The 25852-nt window shown below is 29.6% G+C and overlaps 1 protein-coding gene across 1 annotated transcript in view; it reads left to right on the top strand.

The window, feature by feature from the left end:
• The window catches only part of LOC129971566 (mitogen-activated protein kinase-binding protein 1-like), a 142240-nt gene that overhangs the window by 103021 nt on the left and 13367 nt on the right, over nt 1–25852 (top strand). The window contains exons 12-26 of the mRNA XM_056085451.1: nt 1382–1448; nt 1786–1900; nt 2548–2639; nt 4718–4917; nt 8750–8941; nt 10345–10520; nt 12970–13074; nt 15031–15151; nt 15264–15411; nt 17687–17781; nt 19008–19192; nt 20310–20404; nt 22151–22400; nt 23722–23752; nt 24662–24727. Coding sequence (XP_055941426.1) covers nt 1382–1448; nt 1786–1900; nt 2548–2639; nt 4718–4917; nt 8750–8941; nt 10345–10520; nt 12970–13074; nt 15031–15151; nt 15264–15411; nt 17687–17781; nt 19008–19192; nt 20310–20404; nt 22151–22400; nt 23722–23752; nt 24662–24727 — 1938 coding nt within the window. The remainder of the gene's footprint in view (nt 1–1381; nt 1449–1785; nt 1901–2547; nt 2640–4717; nt 4918–8749; nt 8942–10344; nt 10521–12969; nt 13075–15030; nt 15152–15263; nt 15412–17686; nt 17782–19007; nt 19193–20309; nt 20405–22150; nt 22401–23721; nt 23753–24661; nt 24728–25852) is intronic.

The raw sequence follows: 25852 nt of genomic DNA, 5'->3' as shown, positions 1-25852 counted from the left end.
TATAATTGCTTTAGTGTGTACTCCATAGGGTGCATGATGAATTAATCATTGGTGCACAAGGAATAATAAAATAATTGACCCCTTAAAAAATGGGAAATGTTAATGTATAATTCTTTTAGTGTGTACCCAATGGGGTGCATGATGAATTAATCATTGGTATTCAAGGAATAATAGAATAATTGACCCCTTAAAAAATGGGAAATGTTAATGCATAATTCTTTTAACAATGGAGGAGGCTGGCCTTTGGTGGTGAGGGACTCAACTAGAAATGATTCTGATCAACATTTTCTCATGAATTTAAGGGATCTAATGTGTAATTCGAAATAGTTAATGCTAAAACAAACGAAATTTTGTATTAGTCTTAACACCAATATTGTAGCTCTATATAAAAGTAAGATATATATATATCAAAGATCAGAATTGTAAAATATAACTTAAGAAGCAATAACTCGTGTTCCGTTAAACAACCATTATAATAAAGAATTTTAAATGACATTTCCTTGCATTTCCAGAAAACCAATGCATCAAAAAGAACTTTAGATAGTTTAAATTAATTATTTAGCATGCCTTATTTCATGGACTACCTTTCGCCTGCATTAATCCGTAAAATTGGAAATTTACTGTAGTTAATATGTTGCCAAATGTCAAGTCTTTGCTAATTTTTGCTACAAATATAGAATTGTTTCAATTAATAATACAGATAAAGCTTAATCTGTTTGTTTTTTCAATTATATTTTTACCTTATCTCTGAATTTCTTATGTTATGTTTTTCTTTTTATGCTAATGTTATAAAATAAAATTTCAAGTCATTATTGTTTAATTACAAGATTTTGTATAATGCAAAATAAAGTCATTATGCGTCTATATGAATCAGATAATTATAATGCAGAAAAAAGGATTAGATTCTTCTGTATACCAATTAGATACTTTGTATCAAGTATGTAAAAGTACCTGGTACACAAAACTGATACAAAACAAAGACATGAATTCGACTGACAAAGTTTCACTTCATCTGCTAAGGGTAAATGTAATAGCTGGTATAAATATCTATTACAGTATGTAGAAGACCTGTTTCTGATAGAATAAAAAAATATTTCAATTGCTATTAATTCGGGAGAAACGCAATATTATTACATAAAAATCACATCTCCATCTGCATTCGAAACAAGCTTCTATCAGTGGCATTCTCATGCCTTATAAAAGTATTTCAAAACCATTATTATTATTTGGATTATATTCTATTTATAGAAAAAATCTGCAGTATTCAACAAAAAATCTCTCGTATCGAGAACTTCCCTTTTGTTTCTTGTTTGACTATTTTTAACGTAGCTTAATATATATATTTATATACATGTTTAACATTTACGTTTTTTTCTTTTAGGAATTACTAAAGATTTTATATACAGACCCTAATTTTGTATTCCTATGTGATATAGACTTTCTTCCAGGTAATTGCTTTAAATTCATAATATCTTCCCATTTTCCTCAATTTTTTTTAAATATCTCAAATAAATGCATTTTAAATGTAATTTATGCTTAATTTATGCAAATTTAAAATTTTTTGACTACCATTAAATTAATAATTATATAAATGACTTCACCTGGACAAAAAAATAATGAAATAATAAATATATTAATTATATATGCCATAATATTTGTTAATTTTCCTAAATGCATAAGAAATATTTTTATATTTATCGTTTCTAAGATAATTATTTTCTTAAAGAGTTTTTACTCTTACTAGCTTCTGGTTAACCATATGTATTTGTTATTCTTTCTTTTCAGCTGGAACCAATGAAAAATTGGTAAATTCTTATGATGGGAAGAACGGTGTCCGGTGTCTAAAAATACGTCCAGATGGCCAGCATCTTGCATCAGGTGACAGATCTGGCAATGTAAGGTGCGTTGAAAACAAATAGATAATATTTGCTGGATAATAGATAAAATAGTTCATTGATATAACTAACATTCACTATTTTAACCCTCTAAATGGCCATTTTTTCCTAGTCATATTATGTTAAAATATATTTAGGCTTGAAATTAGAATAAGAAAAGGAATGCATTTAACTTATTAGATAAATTTAATTTGATTCATTAATTAATTTGGTTACTTAATAATTAAGTAACAAATCACGACACATCATTTTGTCTGAGATAAAGAACTGAAGCATCTAAGTTTCTGTCTTTCTAAAAAAAATGTGTCAGAACTTATGCCAACCTACATCATTTCATACAAAAATTGATAAATTTGGCGGGAAGCATACTTCCCACGGAAGTTAAATACCTTCGAAATTCCTATATTTTTTCTATATAAACAGATTATATTCACTCTCTACCATTTAATATATGAACAAGATTTTCATTTACACTAATTATGACAAAAATCGATAAAAGTATTCTGATAAATGCTTTGAGAATTCTCTGAAAATCATTTGCTACACTTTGTTGAATTTGCAAAGAAAATAGCTCTATCGCGAATTGTTTGTATCTCAAAGAGAGGATATTTTATGACTAAATGTTAATTACAAATTTTTCTCTTTTTTTTAGGGTTTATGATCTTAGTTATTTAGAGCTTCTTTGTAAGATCGAAGCTCACGATGCAGAAGTTTTGTGCTTGGAATATTCAAACGCAGAATCAGGTAAAAATGTATTATTTCGTAACTGCTTTAATTCTTTCAATGTAATTACATTTCATCATTTTTTACGAGTTCATTCTTTAAATATATGCATAAAATGTATAATTGTATTATAATTACGAATCAAATTTTCATATGATTTACGAAATGATATGTTTTTAAAGAGATAAAATAAAAATATAAACTGTGCTGATTGAAGTAAAAGTAATGAGTTGTAACATTTTTTTATATTCATTTTTTGAGAGTCATTTCACATTGCGCAAGCTCACTTCTTGCAGAAATTTCGCAATACTGGGCCGATGAAATGATAACAACTTTCCCCCTTATTAGATTATTCCAAGGTCTCCAGATTTCTATCTTTGAGGTTACTTTAAAGATCTAAGTAATTGTCGCCTTTGTCAACTACTTTGAAAGGACTTCAGAACTATATAACCAAAACTTTTTTAAATATCCTCAGTAGTTGCTCTAACATTCTAGGAAGAAATGAATTAATGCACATATGTGTATTAAAGAAAAAAAGACATCTCTCTTTCGCTCTCTATCTCTCCATAAGGATGAATATTTATTTGCATGTCCTTTATAAAAATTTACAGTTTTTGTTCGACTGGGATGAAATTTGCCACACATGTTCTTCAAAGCAAGAAGAAGATTACTTTCAACTTTTTAAAGTCCAAAAGTCATTTAAAATTTCTAAATTAAAAATTAAGGTGTTTTTTCAATGTTTTACAGTTGTATATTTAACAAAAGATCACAAAAATGTCTTTGACATTATATTAAAACTTTTTAAAAAAAATTAAGTTTTTCTTAAAATTTAAAAAAATACTTTTTTTATGACGCTAATTTCATTGTCAAACAGTTTTTTTTCTCTCTAATTCTACTTTTAATTTGATTTCCAGTCTGTAATAATGATATTAATATTATGATGAAATTAAAATTATTTTGTTTTCAATCAATACATTCAATCGCGTGCTTTTACCATTGTTAAATTTATGATAAAAAAATCGCTTCCTTTGATCATTAATTCCAAAATAGAATTTTCCCTTTCTATTTTATTTCGAAGTATAAACATTTTTTTTTTAAATTTCCATGTACAGTGTAGATATATTTAATTAAATTCATATTTTTCGTTCTTATCAAATAACAAAATGAAATATTAAATATATTAATATTTTAACAGTTATGAAAACAAATATCTGGGCGAATAAATTGATCGCCAAAGGCGACTTATATATAATATTTGGTTAAAAAAAATAGTAATGTATCCTTTTTTCTGAAATAGTCTTTATTTTCGTAGCTGTAGCTCTTTTTTTAAATAATAATTTAAATTTAATGGTTCTTTTGTAATTACTGTCTGCTATTGCATGCAAAATGAAATAATGAAGAATTTTTTTTTTATTTTTTGTATAATCACAACCCATAACTTTTTTTTTAATTGATATGAATAAAATCTGTATTCTGACAGTAAAAACTAAAAACTTAACATTCTTGGAAACAAACTTAAGAAAAGAAGCTATAGTTTATGTATAAAGAGACAAATGTTTCTATATTAATTGAAGGTAGGAGTCTAAATTACTCTCATGATAGATCTTATTAAATTGATTCGATAGCCTAATTAAATCTTAATGACCTGGTGATAAAATTTCGACTTCCAGATCATAAAGTATCAAATTCACAATCTGATTTCACGGAAGAACAGCCATGTAAAGGGTCTGATGCACGTTAAATTCATCAAGGCGAAATATCATCCCACGAGTGTGGCGTGGAAGTTTGGGGACGGGATATCGGTTCAGGTGTTCGTCCTTATCATCCGATCAAGATTAAAAATTGCGAGATTCTTTTTACAACAATCATAATGTTTGCTTGTAAGTGAAACATAAATACAGCTAAATTTAAATCCAGTAATGATTTTTATATTAAAACGTTGTCCGAGTGTTCCCCCAAAGAAAAAATATAGAAAGAGAATATAAGCCATCAGTATGAAGTTGGATTATAGCGATTTTCAAAAATTGAAAGATGCTGATATTTTAAGAAATAATTAACTCTTTATTATATGTTTGATTTAAATTTGGATTGTTTTGCAGATCCTACCCAACTTCTCTCCTCTGCCAGTCGGGACAGACTGGTCCACATCTTCGATGCACAGAAGAACTACTCCTTCGCCCAGACGCTGGATGATCACACGTCATCGGTGACAGCTGCCAAATTCGTGCGCTCAGGAAATGACTTGTACTTCGTTTCGTGCGGCGCAGACAAATCCGTCATTATCAGAAAAATGATGTGGGTGAGTCATTTTGTGACTGATACCTCAAACATCGCTGCATTTTTAATGATTCATTCTTTTCTGGAAGATCTAAAGAATTGATAAGATAATGTTTTACCTGCAGTTATCGGCTTATTTTATTGATTTGTAAACAGGATAAAAGTAAGGTGACCATTTTTTTTTAACCTGAAACCAGGACAACATGAATTTTGACCAGCCACGCCCAAATTTTATAAATTTTTATCAAAAATTCACCCAACGGCCAACATGCATACCTAAGTAAATAAAAAAACTTATAAAAACTAAGTAAGAAAACGTACTTCTACATTTTTCACAATATACTTCACTAGGATCAATATTATTACTTTCTTTAATAAATGTATACTTTAATTTTAAATCATCATTAAATACGCACTTTCGTCCTTTTGCCGCCATGATAATAATAAGGTAGGTACATCACAGTAGTTAGTACATCAGACCACCACTGGCTTGTATGACGTCGTGGCGGTCCTGCTCATGCGACACCTGACGATATCACATGGAATTATCAGGGTTGCTAGTTCTAATTTTATTATTTTTATTTTATTGCTTTTTTTGTTTTAATGCTTTCTAATCTAAAACCAGTACTTTTCGTGTACTGGTTTTGTTTAATGACTAACCAGGACTTATGCCCTGAAAACCAGTACTGTACTGGTAAAATCAGTACGAATGGTCACCTTAGATAAAAGGCATTTTTTGTATAATATCAGAAGCTATATTCAGTGGTAACTAATACTCATCGTAGAGGGGAACAAACTACACTATTATAACTGTGTCTTAATAAGTACAATCAAATCTCAATATATCGAGAAATTTATATTTATAGGAATTTCAATATACAGTCTTATCATTTTCAGTCAATTATACATAAATAATTTTTTCAATATTAAAGAGAACTTTAAAGAATTCAAGCACGGAATAAGTTTATTTTTAAAAAAAATTCTGATCGGTAAGATTTAAAGCAAAGGGAGATTCTCTCTTTTGGAAACACAAATTTCCCCTTTTACCCTTTTCTCTTCTGATTCCATAAGAATTCGAATATAAGGACAAAAAAGAGTGTAAAAAAATTGCAAGAGATGGAAGCTTTTCAATACAATGTCACAAGTTTAGATTTAAAAGCAATTAGAAGTTGAGGCAGGAAATGAAGAGGGAAATCACTTTCCATTCACTGATTTCCAAGCTACTGCAACCACCTGAAAAGTTTCAAAACAAAAGTTGTTTGTTATGACGATTCTCTTGATTTTATTTACCTTTGTCTCCTCAGTTGTAAGAGAGTTAAAAGAGAAGTAAATTTTTCAAAAATCCCACCAATTCCATCATTTTTTTGAGCTGAATGATCCATCTACAAATTAGGCTTAAGAGATTGTTATCATCCCTACAACAAATTTTTCATTCGTCACTATCGAAGAAAATGTGCAGAAATTTTCCAAAATCGTGTCCTGAAAACCACTGTAGTAGATAGTAAAACAATGGAATCTACATAAAATGTATGTAGATTAAGGAATCCATAAAGTAAGAATGTAAAACATATTAAAAACATGGATTTTTTTTTTCTCCAAATTATAGATGTCGTACTTATCGAAATTTTAATTCCCCCCCCTCTTGTATTTATTTTTTATCCTTTTTCTGCGACTATTATTTAATGAACTTCTTTTTCATACTTTAAGGATTCTGTTATGAGCCATATACACTATATGAAATCGAAAGTTAAACCTAACTTAAAGTAAAAAATATCGTTTACAATTAGAAAACGCATTTCTAAAACATAAACTAGGAATAACTCGCTGGAACGTGTCTATTACTTTTTTGTAAATGTTTTTCAGCCTTCCGAGAATTTCTACTGCAATAACAATCGGTGAAACGGTTTATTATTATCCTCATCATTATTATTATTATTAAAATTATATTTTTTGTTACGATCAAACATCAGTGATGGCTTTTTGATTAAAATAGATATACATAATTTTCGGCAAAAAAAAAAAAATCATTGATATATACAAATTTTATTCGATATAACGAATTATTATAAATCGAATATTCAATATACAGAAAATATTTTCTCAATAAAAATCCAATATTCTTGAAAAAGTCCGAAATATAGAGATTTTAGACCATGGAAATTTAATATATGTTTGTTCACTATATTTCGATGATATTTTAACATATTTGATGAAATTGATATTTTCGAATACTCAATATTTCGATTTATTTTCTAGTTTTTTTTTTTAAACCTGCCGTCGATGCACTGATTAATGTAATTCTATGATTAAAATGAAAGGTATAAAGGTAAAACTTTAATGGAATACTTTCAATTCCTGTAAAACACATAGAAGTGTGTATTGCGTCTTTCACCTGTGATAGCTTGTTTCACCTTGTAGCTTTCTGTTTAGTCATTGAGTGATTATAGTTCAGAGTTCGACCTATAAATATATAATAGATAAAATGCCCCAAATTTTGCTGTAATAACAACAGTCCCACGTTCTGATACCTATGAGAACGAACTGCTGTAGACTAAACTTTAAAAAAAATGCGTCGAAGACTGATCTATTTTTAAAATTATTTTTTATAAGGAAATCAAACTGGTATGGAATTTGCTTTGTGAGTAGGGGCTACGTCCGGATCAAGTACAAAATTTCTGCAGCAAATTATTACTTTATCATATATGTAGTATTTAAAGAGAAAATATTATAATGGTAAAAAAAAAAAATGAAATCAAGATTTTGACTAATTTCCACTTTTCAGACATTCATGTGTCCGCAAAATAACACATTTTCGGAATTATGTCTGTCTGTCTGTGAACATGATAACTCAAAAAAAAAAAATGTTTGAAAATAGGCGAGTGAAATTTCTTATATGATCTTTACACAAAATTTGTAGATTTCTATCAAATTTTGAACGAAATCTATTAAGGAGAAATCTGTTTTTTCAGCTGTTCGAACATAAATTAGTATTTTTCCGTTAGCCGGGCGCAAGCGAAAAATCGCCAAATAATGTAATAGAATTCCGCCAAATTTCTTACGTCAAATTCGCGTTTGGTTCACAATTGCCGACATTTGCTAACGGAAAAGTACCCATAAATTAATACTATAACTACAAAACGAAGAGAGTTAAATGGATAAAAATTTGGTTTATAGATTTAACATCTAATGCATAAATGCGTATCGTATTTGAAATCACACTCGTCAGAGAGTGGACCATCTGTTAGTCATCTTCACATGCATATAATTTTCACATTTTAGTCATTTTCACATGCATATAATGTGATAATTCAAAGCGCAGTGATATGAATTTGGGCTTGCGATTTTGCGATTACGATTGTAGTTCCGAGTCAAATTTTGGTTCTAGTCTGCCGAGAAAAAAAAATGCACATTCAGTTTTTTGGTACTTATAAATAAATATAATTGAATTTGGATTTAATAAATAGGTATATGTTAATAATTTTTGATTTAGTATTTATTAATTTAATTTTTCTTTCTTGAGTATAAATAATTGATGTTGCAGATACATAAAAACAAGGGAATAATCTAATATGCCAATTTTTTATATGTTTTCAATACTAGGTTTATGAATTTCAGATGTCCTAACTTGTATAAATATTGCCTTCCTATTTGAGAAGCATTGCATCTCGATTATTACCTTTTGTATCTGGTTAGATATGGAAGTATAAATGATGAATATTTATCTTTCGTATGTTTTTGAAACATCACAGCAATCAAAATGAAGCAAGGTTTTAATGTATGTATTGCTCGTAAAATGTTTTATGAAATCTTCCAGCACCGTAAGAGATAGAATTACTGTTTTATATTACTTTCAGAAACCAAGCATCAAAGTCGTACAGGAGCAGGTAGTGACGGAGAAAACCACTTTCTACGACATGGAGAAAGATGCTTCTCAGCCACACGTCCTCGCAGCGTGCCAAGACAGTAAGATCCGGATATACGACGTGCCCGGTGGGAAGTACGTACGGTCCATGTCCGGTGCACAAGGAGAAGGCACACTCATTAAGGTACACAATTCTTTCTGTGAACCTTTTTTTTATATTTTGATCAAAAAAAAATCTATTTAATTCTATAATATTTATCCGCCTTCTGTGATCAGAGGTTTGTTGTTGCTGTTTCTAATGACATTTGTCATAGACAAATCCTTTAGAAGTCAATGATTTTAAGCCAAGGGTGCGTCTCTTGTTTTTTTAGTAGCGCCATGTAGGGCCAAGAATATGACTTAGCTACACACACACACGTCACAACCCTTTTTACAGGGCGGACTTCATTCATGCATTTCATTCACTCATCCACAAATCGTAATTTAGACCTCAATCAGAGAACGATCACCACTGATCCAGTACTCCTAGTGGTATTACTCTCGACATGGAGGACTTTGTGACCACGATAGATTTATACGTGCTCCAGCCACCACACACGCACGAGAAGTCTTTGGTCGGCGGGGTTCGAACTCGCAAACCAAGGGACATGAATCCAACGCCCTACCAACCAGGCTATCCAGGCCTTACCAATAATTTTAATAGTATTAATCTAGTCAAGTAAACCCTATTAAAGAACTAAATGTTGCGAAAAAAAGTAATATCGTATGTTAAAGCTGAGATAAAATGTAGAACATTCTGATTAGTTAGCTATAATTTCAAATTGATAAAATTGATTGACGAATAAAATTGGCGAAATCTGTGTAGTTATTGAGGAATTCTGTCAAGGTTTTATTTTGTGATACCTTACAAAATTAGAAGGTGATGATGCAGGCTACCATTGGTAGCGTATCTTAGAGTCAAAATCTTTCATAGAAAGTAAACATTTTCGAAAGTGGTTCAGAAGTTATGTTTGGTGGACTCTGTCACGGTTTTCGGCCGTATAACATGTAGAAATAGTATTTAAATCTCTCGTTGAAATGTATGGTGGAGAGTAGTCGATCATTGATAATATAACTAAAGGGTATAAGTTTTCATATAAAAAAATTAATGAAAATGAAAATGGAATTTTTATAAATTAAAGTTAATTTATAAAAATTAACTTTATTTTTTATTTTTTTTTTGTAAAAGAAAATTTAAATTATAAATTATTAAGAAGAAAAAATTTTGGTTATTTTGTTCAAAAAGTTGGACTACCGTTGATCTAAAACCATCTTCTAAATAAAGTATATTTTTATTGTTTTATCAATCAGTTAACTTTTTAAAAAAATTCACTTTTCCTACCTATGAACACATCATCCATTCGTCCATATAACCAGATACACCATTATAAGAAATCTAAATGAAACTGAAGCTAAAAACATTAACCATTGTACTATAACTTATCTATCTGACAAATCCCTAAAAAATATACAAGTGTAATTTTGCACTTATTTATATAAAAAAAAGGCTAATATTATCGATAAAATTAGACAATATTTTTATTGCAGGTTGCCATGGACTCTACAGGAACATATGTAGCAACAAGTTCAACGGACAAAACTATCTACGTGTATGATTATTTAACTGGTCAGTGCGTTGCGTCGATGAGTGGTCACTCTGAACTGGTGACTGGACTTAAGTTCATGCCATCCGGAAAGCACCTGATTTCCGTCTCCGGTGATGGGTAAGTTAAAGGATCTCTCCGTAGTGAATTTACATTAATTACAAAATTCACGATTGCTTATAAATTTTTGAGATACTAGATTTAATTACTAGAATTTAAAAGAAAACTAATTATAAGTAAAACAATTAAGAAAAAAAGAAATTTAGGTTTCCTATTTCCTAATCCGTTGCCGACCCAAAGGGCAATCGACTCATTAGAGTCGATTTACTTTACATCACACTCACTTGACAAATGTTGTACATTGTTGTCACCTCATGTTTTCCCCTACGTGATGCTCAGTAGACATTTTTATATTACGCCGTAATAAATTGATTTAAGTTCTTATTTAATTTATATTGAATAATATACAAGATATGCTTTGTTGTATAATTTTACAATGCGGAGGATTTCCGCTTATTCTATTAGAATTATCGCTTGGGAAGATCCTTACTAGTTAGTAAATAAGAAATCGCTAGATAAATATACGACTTTCTCTTCCAATACAGGTAAAGTAATGGTTTGTGATCAAGATATCTCTATTCCGATGACGGCACGCACCTTTTGCGGGACAGGTTGAATCGCGACCGATTATAGCCTTTACAGCTCCGTCCTCAGTTCCATATATAATTGTCAAAACCACGGTAACTCGGTTAAATTTCGAAGGCATATGCGAAATGTGAATTGAAGGTGCCTCTTGACTGACTAATCTCTTAAATTCATAAAACGCCGAGAATTACTCTTAACGATAATAAATAAAAGTATCCGACGTAATAAAAATAAAGAACTTCGACTGTATGGTGGGAAAATTTGGAGTAGGCATGCCAGTCATGGTGTAGTCCTCATCATCTGACTTAGGTTCAATATAGCTAAGCAGTATAGCCTCCATTTAACAAAATAGTGATCTACCTAAAAATAAGCTCAACTAGTGAGTTTTGTGCTAATTTTTCATAGAATTCGAAAAATAAACAACTGAAAAAGCGCTTACAGTGTAAGAAATGGGAATGATGCTGCCAGATTAATAGGATTAGAGTAAGTTTGAATTTCAAAATTTAAGGCCAAAATTTGAACTTTTACTTTGAGATTACGGTTAACTCCAAATTCTAATTTTCAAAAAATGGTCTGAAAAGAAGACCTCGGGACATAGCGCTCAATGAAATCTCTTTGAAAAAGTTTATCTTGACGTATATCTTTATGAATATAACGAGAGCCAAAAAGTGCTAGAAATGTCGCAAGAAATGTCTCTTTCATTTATTGAAACCGGAAAAGTAAGGTGGCGTGTTTTGGCTTCTTTGAATGATTACAACCGGATGTCATTGAAACGCTTGGCGGAGTAGAGCCGTAAAAAAAATTGTAAATGGAAGTCACGAAGCTATTTAATAAAGAAAAGAGAAAAATGTTTGCTGTGTGACACAATACCTCATGAACCTAGATCTAAATAAGCGAGATATTTGATGGTGGTATAATAATAACTAATTTAGAACATTATATAATCTAATTTGAAAACTGTAGAATGAATACAACTAAAACATTAGATAATGAAAAATAATTCTTAATTCTTTATTTGTCGCCAAGGATTGCAAGGAAAGGGAATTGCTAAATGCAATGTAATTGAGGAATTTGAAGCAATTTTAAAGATCTATACTTAACAACAAATGAAAAGAAAATATGTTCTATACACAGAAAGAATAGGAATGAAACTTAATTTCTTTTTCATTGAATGGTACTGCCGTTCCAATGCGATGCATTAAATAACATCAAAATGCATCTAAAAGACATTTCAACATTAAAAGGCTCTAAAATAAAAGAGAAATTGACTGAATCGGATTAGTGATTTGTTATGAGATTCTGCCATAATTTTTTTTATCATAAAAAATGTTAGCAAAATCGGACTAGTGGTGGAAATAATCACTGGAATTATTTTTTTCTCCCTTAGAGAATGCACAGTAAAATAATATTTAAAAGATTTCCATAATTTCTTGGATAATGGTCGCCTGTGCTCATACCATTCATTCTCAAAAATAAGCTCATTAATGGGTAACAAACGAGAGGCGACAAAGATTTACCTAAGGATTACAAACTTTTATATAAAATAAAAATTTGAGGAATAGGGCCCATGATTTGGGTTAATTTGATTGGCTCTTTGATTTTTCTAAAATATATTAAGTTTTTAATTTATAGTTGAAATATATTTCATTTTATCTAAAAATAATTCAAAAATTTAAGATTTCTTGAGCAGTTATGGAAACAATTACCTACGATTTGATCCACTAATTTATACATATCGTTTACTAGAGGTTTAGCACCTTAATTCCACAGCTCCTCTATCTGATATATTTAAACTTTTCACATGTGAATTTTGTAGGTTAATGAACTATTTTCAAAATATTCATATCATTTTTATACATCAATTTACTAAATGTTTGCATCGATCCTATCATGGTAATAACAAATATTTTTTTTTTTTCTGTAGGTGCATTTTCGTGTGGAAGTTAACTTTTCAAGCTTCCAAAACTTTGACTAAGTCAGGGGAAACAATATCCATTCCAACATCTTCCAGCATCTGGCAGGATTCCAGGTATTTCCGATATATTTCATTTCAAAATTTCAAAGAAAATTATTAATTTGCTAATAAAATAACTAAATTACTTATTGATGATGAAAATATAACCAAGATTTTTGCTTTTTATGACTCCTGCTTATCTTCTTTTTTATGATGTACATACAGATTTCTTAAAAAGCTTTTTTTTTATTTATTTATTTTCTAATTGTTTAAAAGTTTTAATAAGAGAATTGTTATGAAATCATTAAAAAAGTGCTATTAATTTATTTTTATTATTTTTACAATATTTGTATCGGTATTAAGCAAATAGCAGCAAATATTTAATATTTGTATATGTGCTATATTCTTATTTGTAACCACTTTTTCTCTAACTGGATGCATCCATTGAACTCATTGTTTGATGGAACTACGTTATATCAAGCAGCCTCTTGTTTCATTCATATATTGAATATCTATTTTTTTTAACCTTAATCGGGAGGCCGGGATAGCCTGGTTGGTTGAGCGTCGGATTCGCGTCCCTTAGGTTACGAGTTCGAACCCCACCGGCCGAAGATTCCCCAAGTGCTTGGTGGCTGACGCGTGTATAAATCTGTCGTGGTCACAAAGTCCTCCATGTCCAGAGTAATACCACTGGGGGTACTGGATCAGGGGTGATCGTTCTCTGATTGAGGTCTAAATTACGATCCGTGGATGAGTGAATGAAATGCGAGAATGAAGTTTTCCGTAAAAAGGGTTGTGACGTGTGTGTAATTAAGTCGTACTCTTGGCCCTAATTGGCTCTACGATAAAAATAAGAGGCGCTCCCCCTTAAGCTGAATCGGCTGTTGTCCGTGGCAAGTGCCATTAGTAACAACAACAAACCTTAACCAAACTTACTTTACCCATAAATCTGATTTCTGTTTTTAAAATTATTTGTGGAAATTTAATGATTTATTAATATTAGAATTCAACTCAGTAATTATGTTCAATTCAAAAATGTCAGATGTTCCATGGTTTTTGATTAAAATCATAAAGTATTGTTTATTTCCATTTATGAAGATTTCTTCTAAGTAGGTATTAAAAAAATTTTAGTTAGTAACCATGTTCTATACAACTACAATACCTTTCAAGGATTAAACAAAAAATTTTATTTGTTTATTGTATTTTTTGTTCATTTCATTTAAAAGGCTTTTTTTTTAGTTTGATAATTAATACAGTAATTTTTTATTTGATTTTTTCAATTTTGTTTTTACACTTTAAATAAATTAACTTTGTTTAACTTTTAATTAAATTGACAAACTTTACCCTATTCTGAGATTTTCTTTCATAAATATTTAGAACTGTTTCTTTTTAGATTGCTTCTGATTGATATCATGAGAGGTTTTAAATTTCACATTCCGTTTAGAGTTTTAGAATAACATAATCACTTGGTATCTCATTTAGTTTCAGTTTTATTACTCTATTTTAATTGTCTTATTAATTGTTTTTGTTAGTGATTAGTTTACAAACCCGCCTTGGCTATTTATGAATCTTCTATAAAATTTATAAATATGAATTCTCATTTTATAACTACCATGTTTCTATTTTCCATTTTTATTCAAAAACGGTAAATAAGTTTATAATACGATTCATTGGACTCTGAAATCTATTAACACTCTGGTTAGGCTAAAGTAAATGGTATTGTCGCCAAACTAGAATTTTTCTTAGTTGATAACTCGCCAAATATAAAACTACCCACCAATATGATAAATATGGCTTTTGTTGCAATCCTAAAATTCTTTGTGAATTTTTAGGGTACGATTGTGATAGGGTACTTTTGTGAAATTTTTGGGTACGATGTAGCAGACTCCAAGAAGTTATAATAATATTATTAGATGCAGCATGAAAATGTCAGCTTCGCATTTCATTAAAATCAATCTATCTAAGTCACACCCATGTTTAAAAATGAAAAAAAAAAATGAAAATGAAAATATGTTTTCTACTTCATACTAGAAAAAATACCGTTGCTGTAGCAGCTCCTTTCCAGAGTGGCAATTATCCTGGTGATAAAAAAGATCCACAGTCGGCGTTAGACTTCAGCGATGGTCAATTACCTTCATGGGCGAAAAAACAAGTAAGGTTTTTATTGCTTGACGAGTTTTTTTAAATTCATTCTTAATTTTTATAAATATCTGAAGAGCAATCTGTTGTTATAACCACATAACTATTAACACATTTTTTTTTAGATATCCGACGAATGGAAAGCAGGAGAGAGATCATCACCACCCCCGCAACAGCCTCGGGGTCGGTGGGCACAGAGATTGGAAGGCCAGTCTCTCATTGTCAAATCATATTCATATACAGACTCAGTCATCCCGATACCACAGTTAACAGGTAAGCATTTGATTTGGTATAATGCTGGCATTACAATAAAATGTTATGTTCTTTATATAATTATTACATGAAAAATATAAACATCAAAATATCACAATTGAAATTTATTTATACAAATCTAGTGTACTCTTAATTATTGGAAAAGGTAGCCGTGTCGTTCAATATTACCCATAAACTATTATCAATTAATATGCTAAGCATATTGATAGGAATACAGGCGCATTCTTTTAGTGCCTCTTCTCAACTATAGTCTGTGTATTTTCTGTACGCGGTTCAAGGTCACATTTTCTACCTCATTATTGGCTGTCTGGTACCAGTAACGCGGTAGAAAATGTGACCTTGAACCGCCTACAGAAAATACACAGACTATAATAGTTTACAATTTGTTATGGGCAATCATGCTCCAGATCTTAAATAAAATTACAAAAAAAAAAGTACCCATTAGGAAAGAGACGTGCTGAGTATAGGCCTTTTACCAAAATTTTATCAAGATAGATATTCAGTTAATTCATAAGTATTAAATCATATTCATTCGATTGTTAATAAATATTAATTAATTCGAGTTGTGAAACTTTATTGCATATTATTAATTCTTTTACACAACATATGTTAAAAGTATTTATGCATTTTTAAACACACGCTTTATTTCTTAGTACTGAAATTAAATCGCTCCCGCTTAAGCTAAATTAAATCGCTTTTTAAGTTTCAAAGACACATTTTATTTCTTGCAAAATAATAAATCTGATCAGCTGGAAACAGTCTATAAATCATGTATAAAAAAAGAATCATCATCTTGTATATTCACCTCTTTTTAAAAGAAAAATTGGGACAGTAGATTATTCTCCCCTTTTAAAATTCTTTTTTTATTACTATATGATGATGGCTTTCATATTAAGTGCATTTTTACAATTTTCATACAAATGTGCTTTTCAATATGATTATAAACTAAGTTCTTCAGCGCCTTAAACAATCTTTAAATAAAATATCATAAATTTAATAAATCTTCAATTAAAAAGAATGACAAAAAAATATTGCTGTAATATTTAATTCTAACATTCAAAGAAAATTTTCAAATTATTTATCTTTAATGCATTTGGCATTATAATATATTCAAGAAATGTAAGCTTAGATTATTAATATACTTACCACATTAGTTTATCGACCAAATTAAAAGAAAAAGTAGTATGAAAAATATAAATGTGAATACGTTTCCATTATTTGATTATACATTATTTTTCCTTCACTATCACCCTTCTTACTATAGAAATTTTTTTTTTAATTCATTGATTAAAAATCAATAAAATTCTTAATAATTCCATTAAAAATCCTTTTATTTCATCACTCAGTTTCATATTTATTGATTAAAATACTCATTTAATGATTACTGGTATAAAATGAAATTTAGAATATTTAACAAATAGAAAATAATTAAATCAACTATAACATTCTGCATTATACCCTTTCAAAATGAACTGTTTAAAGAAAGTAAAAGGGATAATGCTACAGATAATGAATTTATCCATGATTATGAGATAAAAGAAACACTGACATTTTTACTTCCTTCAATATAGTTACACTCTTGGATATATAAATATCATTAATATTTTAAAGATTGAAGTTTGAGATTTTTAATTTTTTTACGTGTAATAACTGTTACTATTAGTGTAGCTATAAATTAAATATTTCTTCTGTTATTTCATATATACACTATAAAATAGCTGTCACGTTCATTTTCAGCAAATAATTTCCGTTTTGAAGATAAAGATTACATTAAATCTATAATTTGTTACTTTTGCATTCTGTTGCTCCCAAAACGAGAAATAGCTTCAGAAACTTTTAAGGCTGTAAGGCCATATTTATCCTAATTTGAAAAACTAATGAGATATATATCTCCTGGCTCATTTATTTTATCAAAACAAAGAAATCTGAATTGATTGAATATAGATTATTCCATTGAAACTTAATATTATGCAAAATAAACAATTTGTCTACTCATTGCATCCGTATATCATAAAAATGGTTTGAAACACGATCTATAAATAAATGTAGATATTTTGATCTTTCGCCGATTTTTTTTAAAGAAAATTGCAATGCTAGATTATGTTCTGTATTAAAACTTGACAAGAACATATTGTGTATACCTTAAAGGTTCCGATATATTTAGTGAAAACTTTAAACAAAATTTGAAAAGCACTAGAATTTAAGTGAATAAAAAAGCTTACTATAAATGAAAACTGCAATAAAATTATTAATGATGTTTTGTTCCTTTCAACAGCTGAACAGAAGAGTATGGAGACCACTTATTCATTTTCAAAAACAGAAACAACTAACTCATTCAACCAGAAGGAAGATGTGACTCTTACGAATCAAGTAAGAAATGCAGGATTTGGTTCTAAAAGTATAATTCCCTATTTAGAGTTCGTAGGACATATTTTTTTCTCTTCTAATCGTCATATTTGGTGTTATGAAGCAAAATACATATATTTTTTTAAAAGGACAGCTTTTCCTCGCCGCAATATTGGCAACCAATACATGCATCCATCTACTCTCTTATCCTGAATGTTGCTATGCCAAAATTTATTTTATTATTCTTTAGGTAATAGTGCTTAGAATTTTCACTTTTAAGACACAACTGGGACCAAAGAATATAATAGCATTAATTTAGTAATACCAACCAACTGTGAACACCAAATGAAACTACTATTTTAAATTATGTTTGCACAATAAGTATAAATTATTTTTTAACTATGCATAGAAAAGAGCGAAACCAACTAATTATTAAGGCTAGTGTTATGCTAAGGTTTTACAGTGCGATATCTCGGAAGAATGAAGGATGGAAAGAGGTGAATGCGAGCTTTGATGACATACATATTTGAGAGTCATCAAGGACGTCATGAGCTTATCAAAATAAAAAATTGGCGAAATGTGTTCGATTATTGAGGCTGGGAGACTCTATTGAAGTTATTTTCCCATAGAGAATATGCAGGAAAATAAGAAGTACGATTTACCCTCATAAATGGAATGGAATGGAGGATAGGCGACCATTGATATAGCTGAGGGTCGTCAGCTTTCATATGAAATAAAAAAAATAAGTGAAATTTGACCAATGATTGGAATTGTGGGACGATTCTTTGACTTTGCTAATTATTTTAAATATACAGACACTTATAAAATTTATTTTAGATGTATAAAAAATCGCTACTTTTCTTTATTATTCTCTGTATCTGAACTCCTACTCAGATGTCTTATCCTATCGAGGTGACAAAGTTTCGTCTTTAGAACCGGGCTGCCTCAGGGTATAAACCCGCTTCCAACAAAAATCCAAAATATGTAAGGTTTTGGCACTCGTTAAATCCGTTTTTAACAGTCAAACATCTTTACCATCCGGCATAACTCAAAAGCACTGATTCACATCTAAATAGCTATCATGTAGCCTAAGAATCAGTATTTAAATCTAACCAAGATAAACCATTAAACTGCTTGTTTTATTTTGTTTTATCAGTAAACATGTCAAAACTTACAAACCAAGATATATCTCCGGTACATAATTTAGCTTGAATAATTTATTTATTTATTTATTTTATCTTCGTTTTCAGGTGTCCATCAGCCGGACGAGTGTCTCTCAGAGATCAGAGCGAGTGAGACATCCGACCGACTCGAGCAGTGCCAGCAGCCTCAAGATGGATGACGGCGATGCAGAGGATGAGCGATCGGACAGCGGGACAACAGAGACAAGCGAGTTGGTCTACTACCCAGACGGAAATGCCGATTTCAAGGACAGGTAAGTGAATTGCATGAAGAGATGCAACAATAACCCTGAGAGAAATTCTCCTACATTTTTAATTGAAATCTTAAAACAATGCTATCTGTCAGAGTTCCGAAACACATTTTTTATACCTCTACGAGTTGAAACAAATAAAATTATAAAAATTTTATAAGTTGTGTCTGGATGAAATATTATTTCTAAGTGGCCGTGAAGTGATGCAATTTGATACAAAAAAAATTCTATTTTCCACAATGAGATTTATTTTCCTTTAAGCACAAGTTTTCTAGATGATTTCGCATCATTTTGACCTCAGATATCTTTCGATCGAAAAAATTCGATGCATTGTAGAACATGTCTGGAGGAGAACAGTGCGTTGGAACAGAGCTTCTTAAAAATCGTTTCTCCACATTCGATAGATAAACATCGTTCTCTTGTGATACGAAAGAACAACTGCCTGCTGGGGACCGTTAAATTGATTGGCAGGTCTTGCCGGGGCATTTTCTCATTTGCCAAGAGTTTAATTGAAGATTATTCCAGAGTTTTCTTCACTGGTGTCTGTATCCCACTGAGATGCACTTCAAAAATGAGGATGAGAAGCATCTAGTATGGTGGTTGGTTCTCGCCACCCTGGTGAGTACAAAAATGGTGGGGGTCGGCTATCTCCTACTGATGATGAGGCATGCTTTCCATGGAAAGAGTTGGTGATGGCCCTTAGGACTCAACCGTACTTCTCGCCAGTATTGCTGTCGCGGCGGTCTGGTCATTCAGATTTTTCTGCATACCTTCAGGCGGGTGGGAGTAACCGGTTAAAATTACCGGTTTCTATCAGTGGAAAATAAAATTCTTCTATAGTTCATCATCCGCCAACCTTAGATGCAGAAATCCATTTTCAATAGATGACGCAATCTATCGATCTACAAAGTAAATCAAGAATGACCATTTTAGAACCATTCTCATTCGTAATAACCAACCTATATGGCTGTGGAACTAATGATCGGCTATAAATTAGAATCCAGACTACTGAGTAAAGTTGATCATCATATTGTCAATAAAAGATTCCTCTTTTCACTTTCTATAAGTCTTATCACTTTTGCAACTTTATCTGGAAACCTAATCCATTTTTCTCTTGCAGTTCTTTTCAAATAAACGCCACAAAAGAAGAAAAGCGATTTCTTAAGAACAAGCAAGGAGGTTTACAGCGATCTCTGTCGTCCTACAACGTATCAGGTAAAAAAATTAAATTTTAAGATATGAAATGTTTAAGAATTGTGTCAAGGGGGAAACAAAAAGTAATTTTCAACAATTCGACCACATGGCTGCTTGTCATAGTAATACATTTATTTTATAAGCCAAAAATATATAGAGGGCGAAGATTTTCAGTCAATAATTAGAACTTTTATTCTAAATTAGTGTTGTACATAAATGTTTACCTTTAAAGTATATAAATGAAAAAATTAAATGTTCAATTTATTGAATGCTAACTAAAACTTAAAAACCTATATTCACTTGTGTTATTTTATGTCATAAATGCATGGATATTTTTATTTTTTTACTTAACTGGATCTAGAATAGAGAAAATTCTCGAACAATGAGGATGGGTAAATGTCAAAGGAAAAGGTCAACTGGGCCTTTTTTAAAAAGTAATAAAAAAAAATGCATAGCCGCGTTAGGGCTTTGCACAAAATTATGCAGTGCCTCAGGCCAAATCTTTGTTACAGAACAGATTCCAATATAGATGACTATAAAATTACGAATAAAAATAAAAACGGTAGACAAAAAAAAAATAATCAAGGCATAAGAAATGCAAGGAAATACAAAGGGGAGGGGTGGTGGGAGTAGTCTTTCCAAAACATTCTCGCATACCAGAGAACGCCCTACATGACATTTCAATAGTTACAAAATGTTAACCTTTGACGTGGCGTTTTTACTGAATCTGTCGTGTCATCCTTGACGAGCTATTTAGCGATTAAGCCCTTTCATGCGGTTAATAATATCTGAAAATAAAATACGTATTTCAGACGCGTTTTTACCAATCGATTGCAACAAAAATTTGTTACAAACCTACATTTTAGTCATAAAATCAGATACTAAATTTAATATATTTATCTCATTTTTGAACTATTTCATTTATATGTACTTGAAAGTACAGACCAACAAACGGTCAACCCCTCATTGGATTTAGCTCAAAATTTGATAGGTGTCTATATTATAGATGTTAAAAGTTTGTGCCAAATGTTATCCTTCTAGTTCTCTTCCCTTTATAGTTTTCATGTTAACTTGTATTCGAACAACCTAACCAAGAAACTTCCTCTTCTTGTTGCGTACAGCCGACCACCCCGCCACCACTGAACGTAGCAGTATCGACAGGATTTGTTGTGGCCGACTGCTATCTTGAGCATTGTCCATCCTTGCATTGACCGATTTGTCAAACTGACATTCTCAAGAAACTTCCTCTAAATGGATTTTGCTTAAATTTGGATAGAAATCTACAAATTTGGTGAAAATACAGTCACAAAATTTCATTCGTTTAGCTCAGAGCATTTATGCCTTAGACAGACAGATGATATTTTCTAAAAATATTTTTTTTTCAAACTCAAAGGAGTCTGAAACGTGCATATTCGTCAAAATCTTTAATTCGAATTTTTTGACGTTTACTATATTTTCTCTGTACTACGTATACGAGAAAGTAAAAAAATAGAAACAATTTGCAAGATGGGATTTTTAAAATTTAGATATTTCTGACTATATCAAGATTTTAATCATATAATGCAATACATTTTTTTAAATATATCTGTAAGGCCTATTCTACATAGGATCGGATGTAGGGTCGGATATACATATACTTATAATGTAACAACAGTTAAGTATAAAACCTAAAATCTGCCAGATCTCGTATATATTCTTCGCAGTTATTCTACTGTGCAGATTGCAAACTTTTACCATCCCTAATAGAGATTGCTTTCCTTATTCCAGACAAAGGTCACGAAAACACGGACGATGAGGATTCGGGGACTCCTGGTGACTCTGAGCCTTCGTTTGCCAACTCCTTCAGCATGAGCACGGAGAACCTGGAGAAACTCGGTCTTCGGGAAAGGTTCATGTTGGACAACTTCGAGAACATGGACAAGACGCAGAGCGAGGCCGATGCCAACCACAGGAACCGTTACAGCATCTCTTCTAAATATCACACCACATCGACGAGCACACCCAACAGAGATTTCAAGTGAGTATACCGCTGGTATTAAAAAAAGTAATAATAATGTGAAATAAAAGTTAAATTTGGAATACTGAGCATTTTAAATGTTGTTAATACTTATCCTGACGTGAATATAATTTTAATAAAACTTTAAGATTGAAAGCTAAAAATAGATTTCACGATGCTTGTCATAATTTATGGACAGAGAATCAGCCTATAAACATTTATACTTATTTAGTTGTTTATAGGCTGACGTACTATTCGTAAATATCTAATTAATCGTTGATTAAAATTGCAAAATTTTCGATAAAGCACATTGTTGGATTTACAACTGACAAATTTCGCAGATACTCGAACATTTTTTTAGGTTTTAATCATCTAGTAAAGGTTTCATTAAATTATAATTAGATTTTTATTTAAAAAGCTATTAAAATTTAAAAGTTTATCTTCACTAAAGCATATAATTATATAAAACTATTTTTACATAAAGTTAAAATTTAAAAAATTGGTAATATTAATTTTATTTCCGCAAATTACAATTTTTCATTTTATAATTTTTCTCACTTCTAACTTTTATGTCATGTTATTTTAGTAAAAATGAAAATTAAAGGTGTTTTTCTAAATAAATATTTTAATCAAGGATGAGCTTATATGCTCACCTAAATAGTCATGAAATGGTGATCTATTAAAGTTACGTAATTGTTTAGAATAATTCTTATTATATTTTACAATCTAAAACCTTTTGCAATTCTTTTTTTCAAAAATTCATCATTAATTATGCTTCCAATTGCCTTTTAAGTTGTTGGAATAAAAAAGGTTATTAGACGTGAGATAAGATAATGTACCAATTATACCTTTCCAACATGATTATTGATTATTAATGAAAATTTAAATCAATTAAATAAATCAAAATATTAAATTAAGAACTGATAAAATTAAATGTTTTCTAAACCAAATACAAAAGCAAGAATATCCATGTTCATTTTGAAACTATTATTATTTCTTCAGTATTAAATTTATCTCTGTTTTTGTTCTGATGTCAAAATGATTACAGCAGCTGTGAATTTAAAATTCTACTACTAACATATGTTAGTAAAAGATTAAGTTCTGCGTTCACTTTTACTTTAATTAAAGTATATGTAACATATGAATCCTTTCAATATTGTTTAAATTTTATAAATTAGTAATTTTAATATTTTAGTCTTCTTCTTACTAAATATCATGTTAGTTTATATCAAGTAATTAAATAAAACATGAAAAATTTTGCAGAGAACAGCATATTCTTTTGATAAATCCAATTCATATTTAGTTTAAATTTAATTTCATAATATTTTCATTTTTTTTTCAGGTCAAATACACTAGGGAGAAGAACAACTCTGGTAAACTATTTTCTTTTATTTTTTTCACAAAACATCCGAATTATTTCTTTTCTTTAAAATGTCTACGAAGAAAATAGATTTATCTAAATTATCTTATAATTTTTACTAGGGTTCAATTAATTATTTCAGTCTTTTGCATATATTTTTAATACTTTATAAGATGTATTTTTTAAGCATTTATGTAACGGTTACAGTTAAGATAATCATTCTTTAACGATAACCTTAAAAAATTCTTAAATTTTTCTTATCGTGACATAGTAATAAATGGAAAAAAAAAAAAAAAAACCTTTTTTTTTCACACCTACAATGCCATATTTTAAATCAATTAATTGATATCTTGGAACAAATTTTAAATCGTATAAAAGAAATTTTGTAATATTAAAAATTTTCGAATATCTTATTTCACGAGCAGTCATACCAAATGCATCGTTGTTCTTTATATGGTAAACCATTAAAAAAAATTTAACTCTGTTTCATTCAAAATAATGTGTCAAAGAATTTTGGGATTTAGAAATTCAGTTCTATTTTCTGCGCAACAAAGACTAGCGATTTAAACGTTTTTTTAATGTTTATTTTAGCTTTATCGCACAATTTATTCCAAGTCTTCATGAGAATTAATATATATTTACAAAAACGAAAAATGTTTTTAAAAAGAATAATATAGCTACAATTAAATGCAGCTTTTTGAGATTTTTGTGATTATTATGAAGATAACATTTATTTATTTTTTGTTGAAACGCGATAGTTGTAAATATATATTACGTATGTATGAATATTATTTTAAACTATCAGATTGTTTTATGGTCTTACAATTAAGCATTTCTAGAATAGACAAAATCAAAATTTAAAGAAGGAACATCTATGGTATGTGATAAGATTGATGTTGCATTGAAATAAACTATTTTTTAGATGTCTTCCAAAAAGAGGGAAGAGCTTGCCAGAGCTTTAAACGATGCTAGGAAAAAACTGGAGACTGTAAGTTTTGTCCCTAGACTATTCAGTTCAATAACATTCGATCTATATTTTTATTCTAAATTACTGGATACTTTTAAGCCGTTTTCTCATTAAAAACATAAAAGGAACAATTTTTATTGTGATAAAATTATGAATATTTAAAATTTTATTTTACGGGTCTTAATATTTAACATAGGAGCTAATATTCTTCATTTATTAGTTTTCAACCATAGAAATTTTGTAGATGATTATAGATCGATTAACTGAAGCGCATCTTAAATAACATTTATTTCTAAGTTTTGAAACAGTTAACTTCGTACTTGCCTTGAATATTTTAAATTTTTCATCAGAATTTCTATTTTGTTTTCAATTTAAAGAGACTTCGGTGTATATCTGTGTATTTGAGCATAATCGAGTACGCCATTTTAGAGATTCTCCAAGTAGTTTTTCATTGGGGACCGCTGTTCTTTTATCGCTTTTTAAAAATAGTTTATTGGTTTCAAAGCGATAATTGAGGGACCTAATGCTTCTGCAAATCGTTTTGGTTAAGAATAAATTTGAATTATTTTTACTTGCCTTTATTTAACTTATTTCATGTTAATAAAGTTATGTTATTAACAAGAAACTACTTAACTTATTTCATGTTAATTTACATTAATTTTCATGTTAATTCATTTTAATTTTCATGTTATTAACATTAACTATTTAACTTGTTTCATGTTAATTTACATTAATTTTCATGTTATTAACATTATCTATTTAACTTGTTTCATGTTAATTTACATTAATTTTCATGTTATTAACATTAACTATTTAACTTGTTTCATGTTAATTTACATTAATTTTCATGTTATTAACATTAACTATTTAACTTATTTCATGTTAATTTTGTTATCAATTTTTTACTCACTTCATAGCATTGTAGAGTTTTAAAATTTGGTAGTTATGTATATTTGCAACGAAAATTTAATAATTCAACGTCTTGACAACTTTATTGTTAATCACTCGATTAATTTTAATTAGGGTTTGATTTCATATGAACTGTACCATCTGATAGTTAATTAGATAAAAACTGATTACGTAATAATTTTTAATAATGAAGTATATTGAAGGTTAAGCGTATAAATGATTATCAATAGATTGTTT

Source organism: Argiope bruennichi, chromosome 6 (genome assembly GCF_947563725.1).
Source record: "Argiope bruennichi chromosome 6, qqArgBrue1.1, whole genome shotgun sequence".
NCBI lineage: Eukaryota > Metazoa > Arthropoda > Arachnida > Araneae > Araneidae > Argiope > Argiope bruennichi.
The sequence above is the reverse complement of the archived record's forward strand: the minus strand, read 5'-3'. Positions and strand labels throughout refer to the sequence as shown.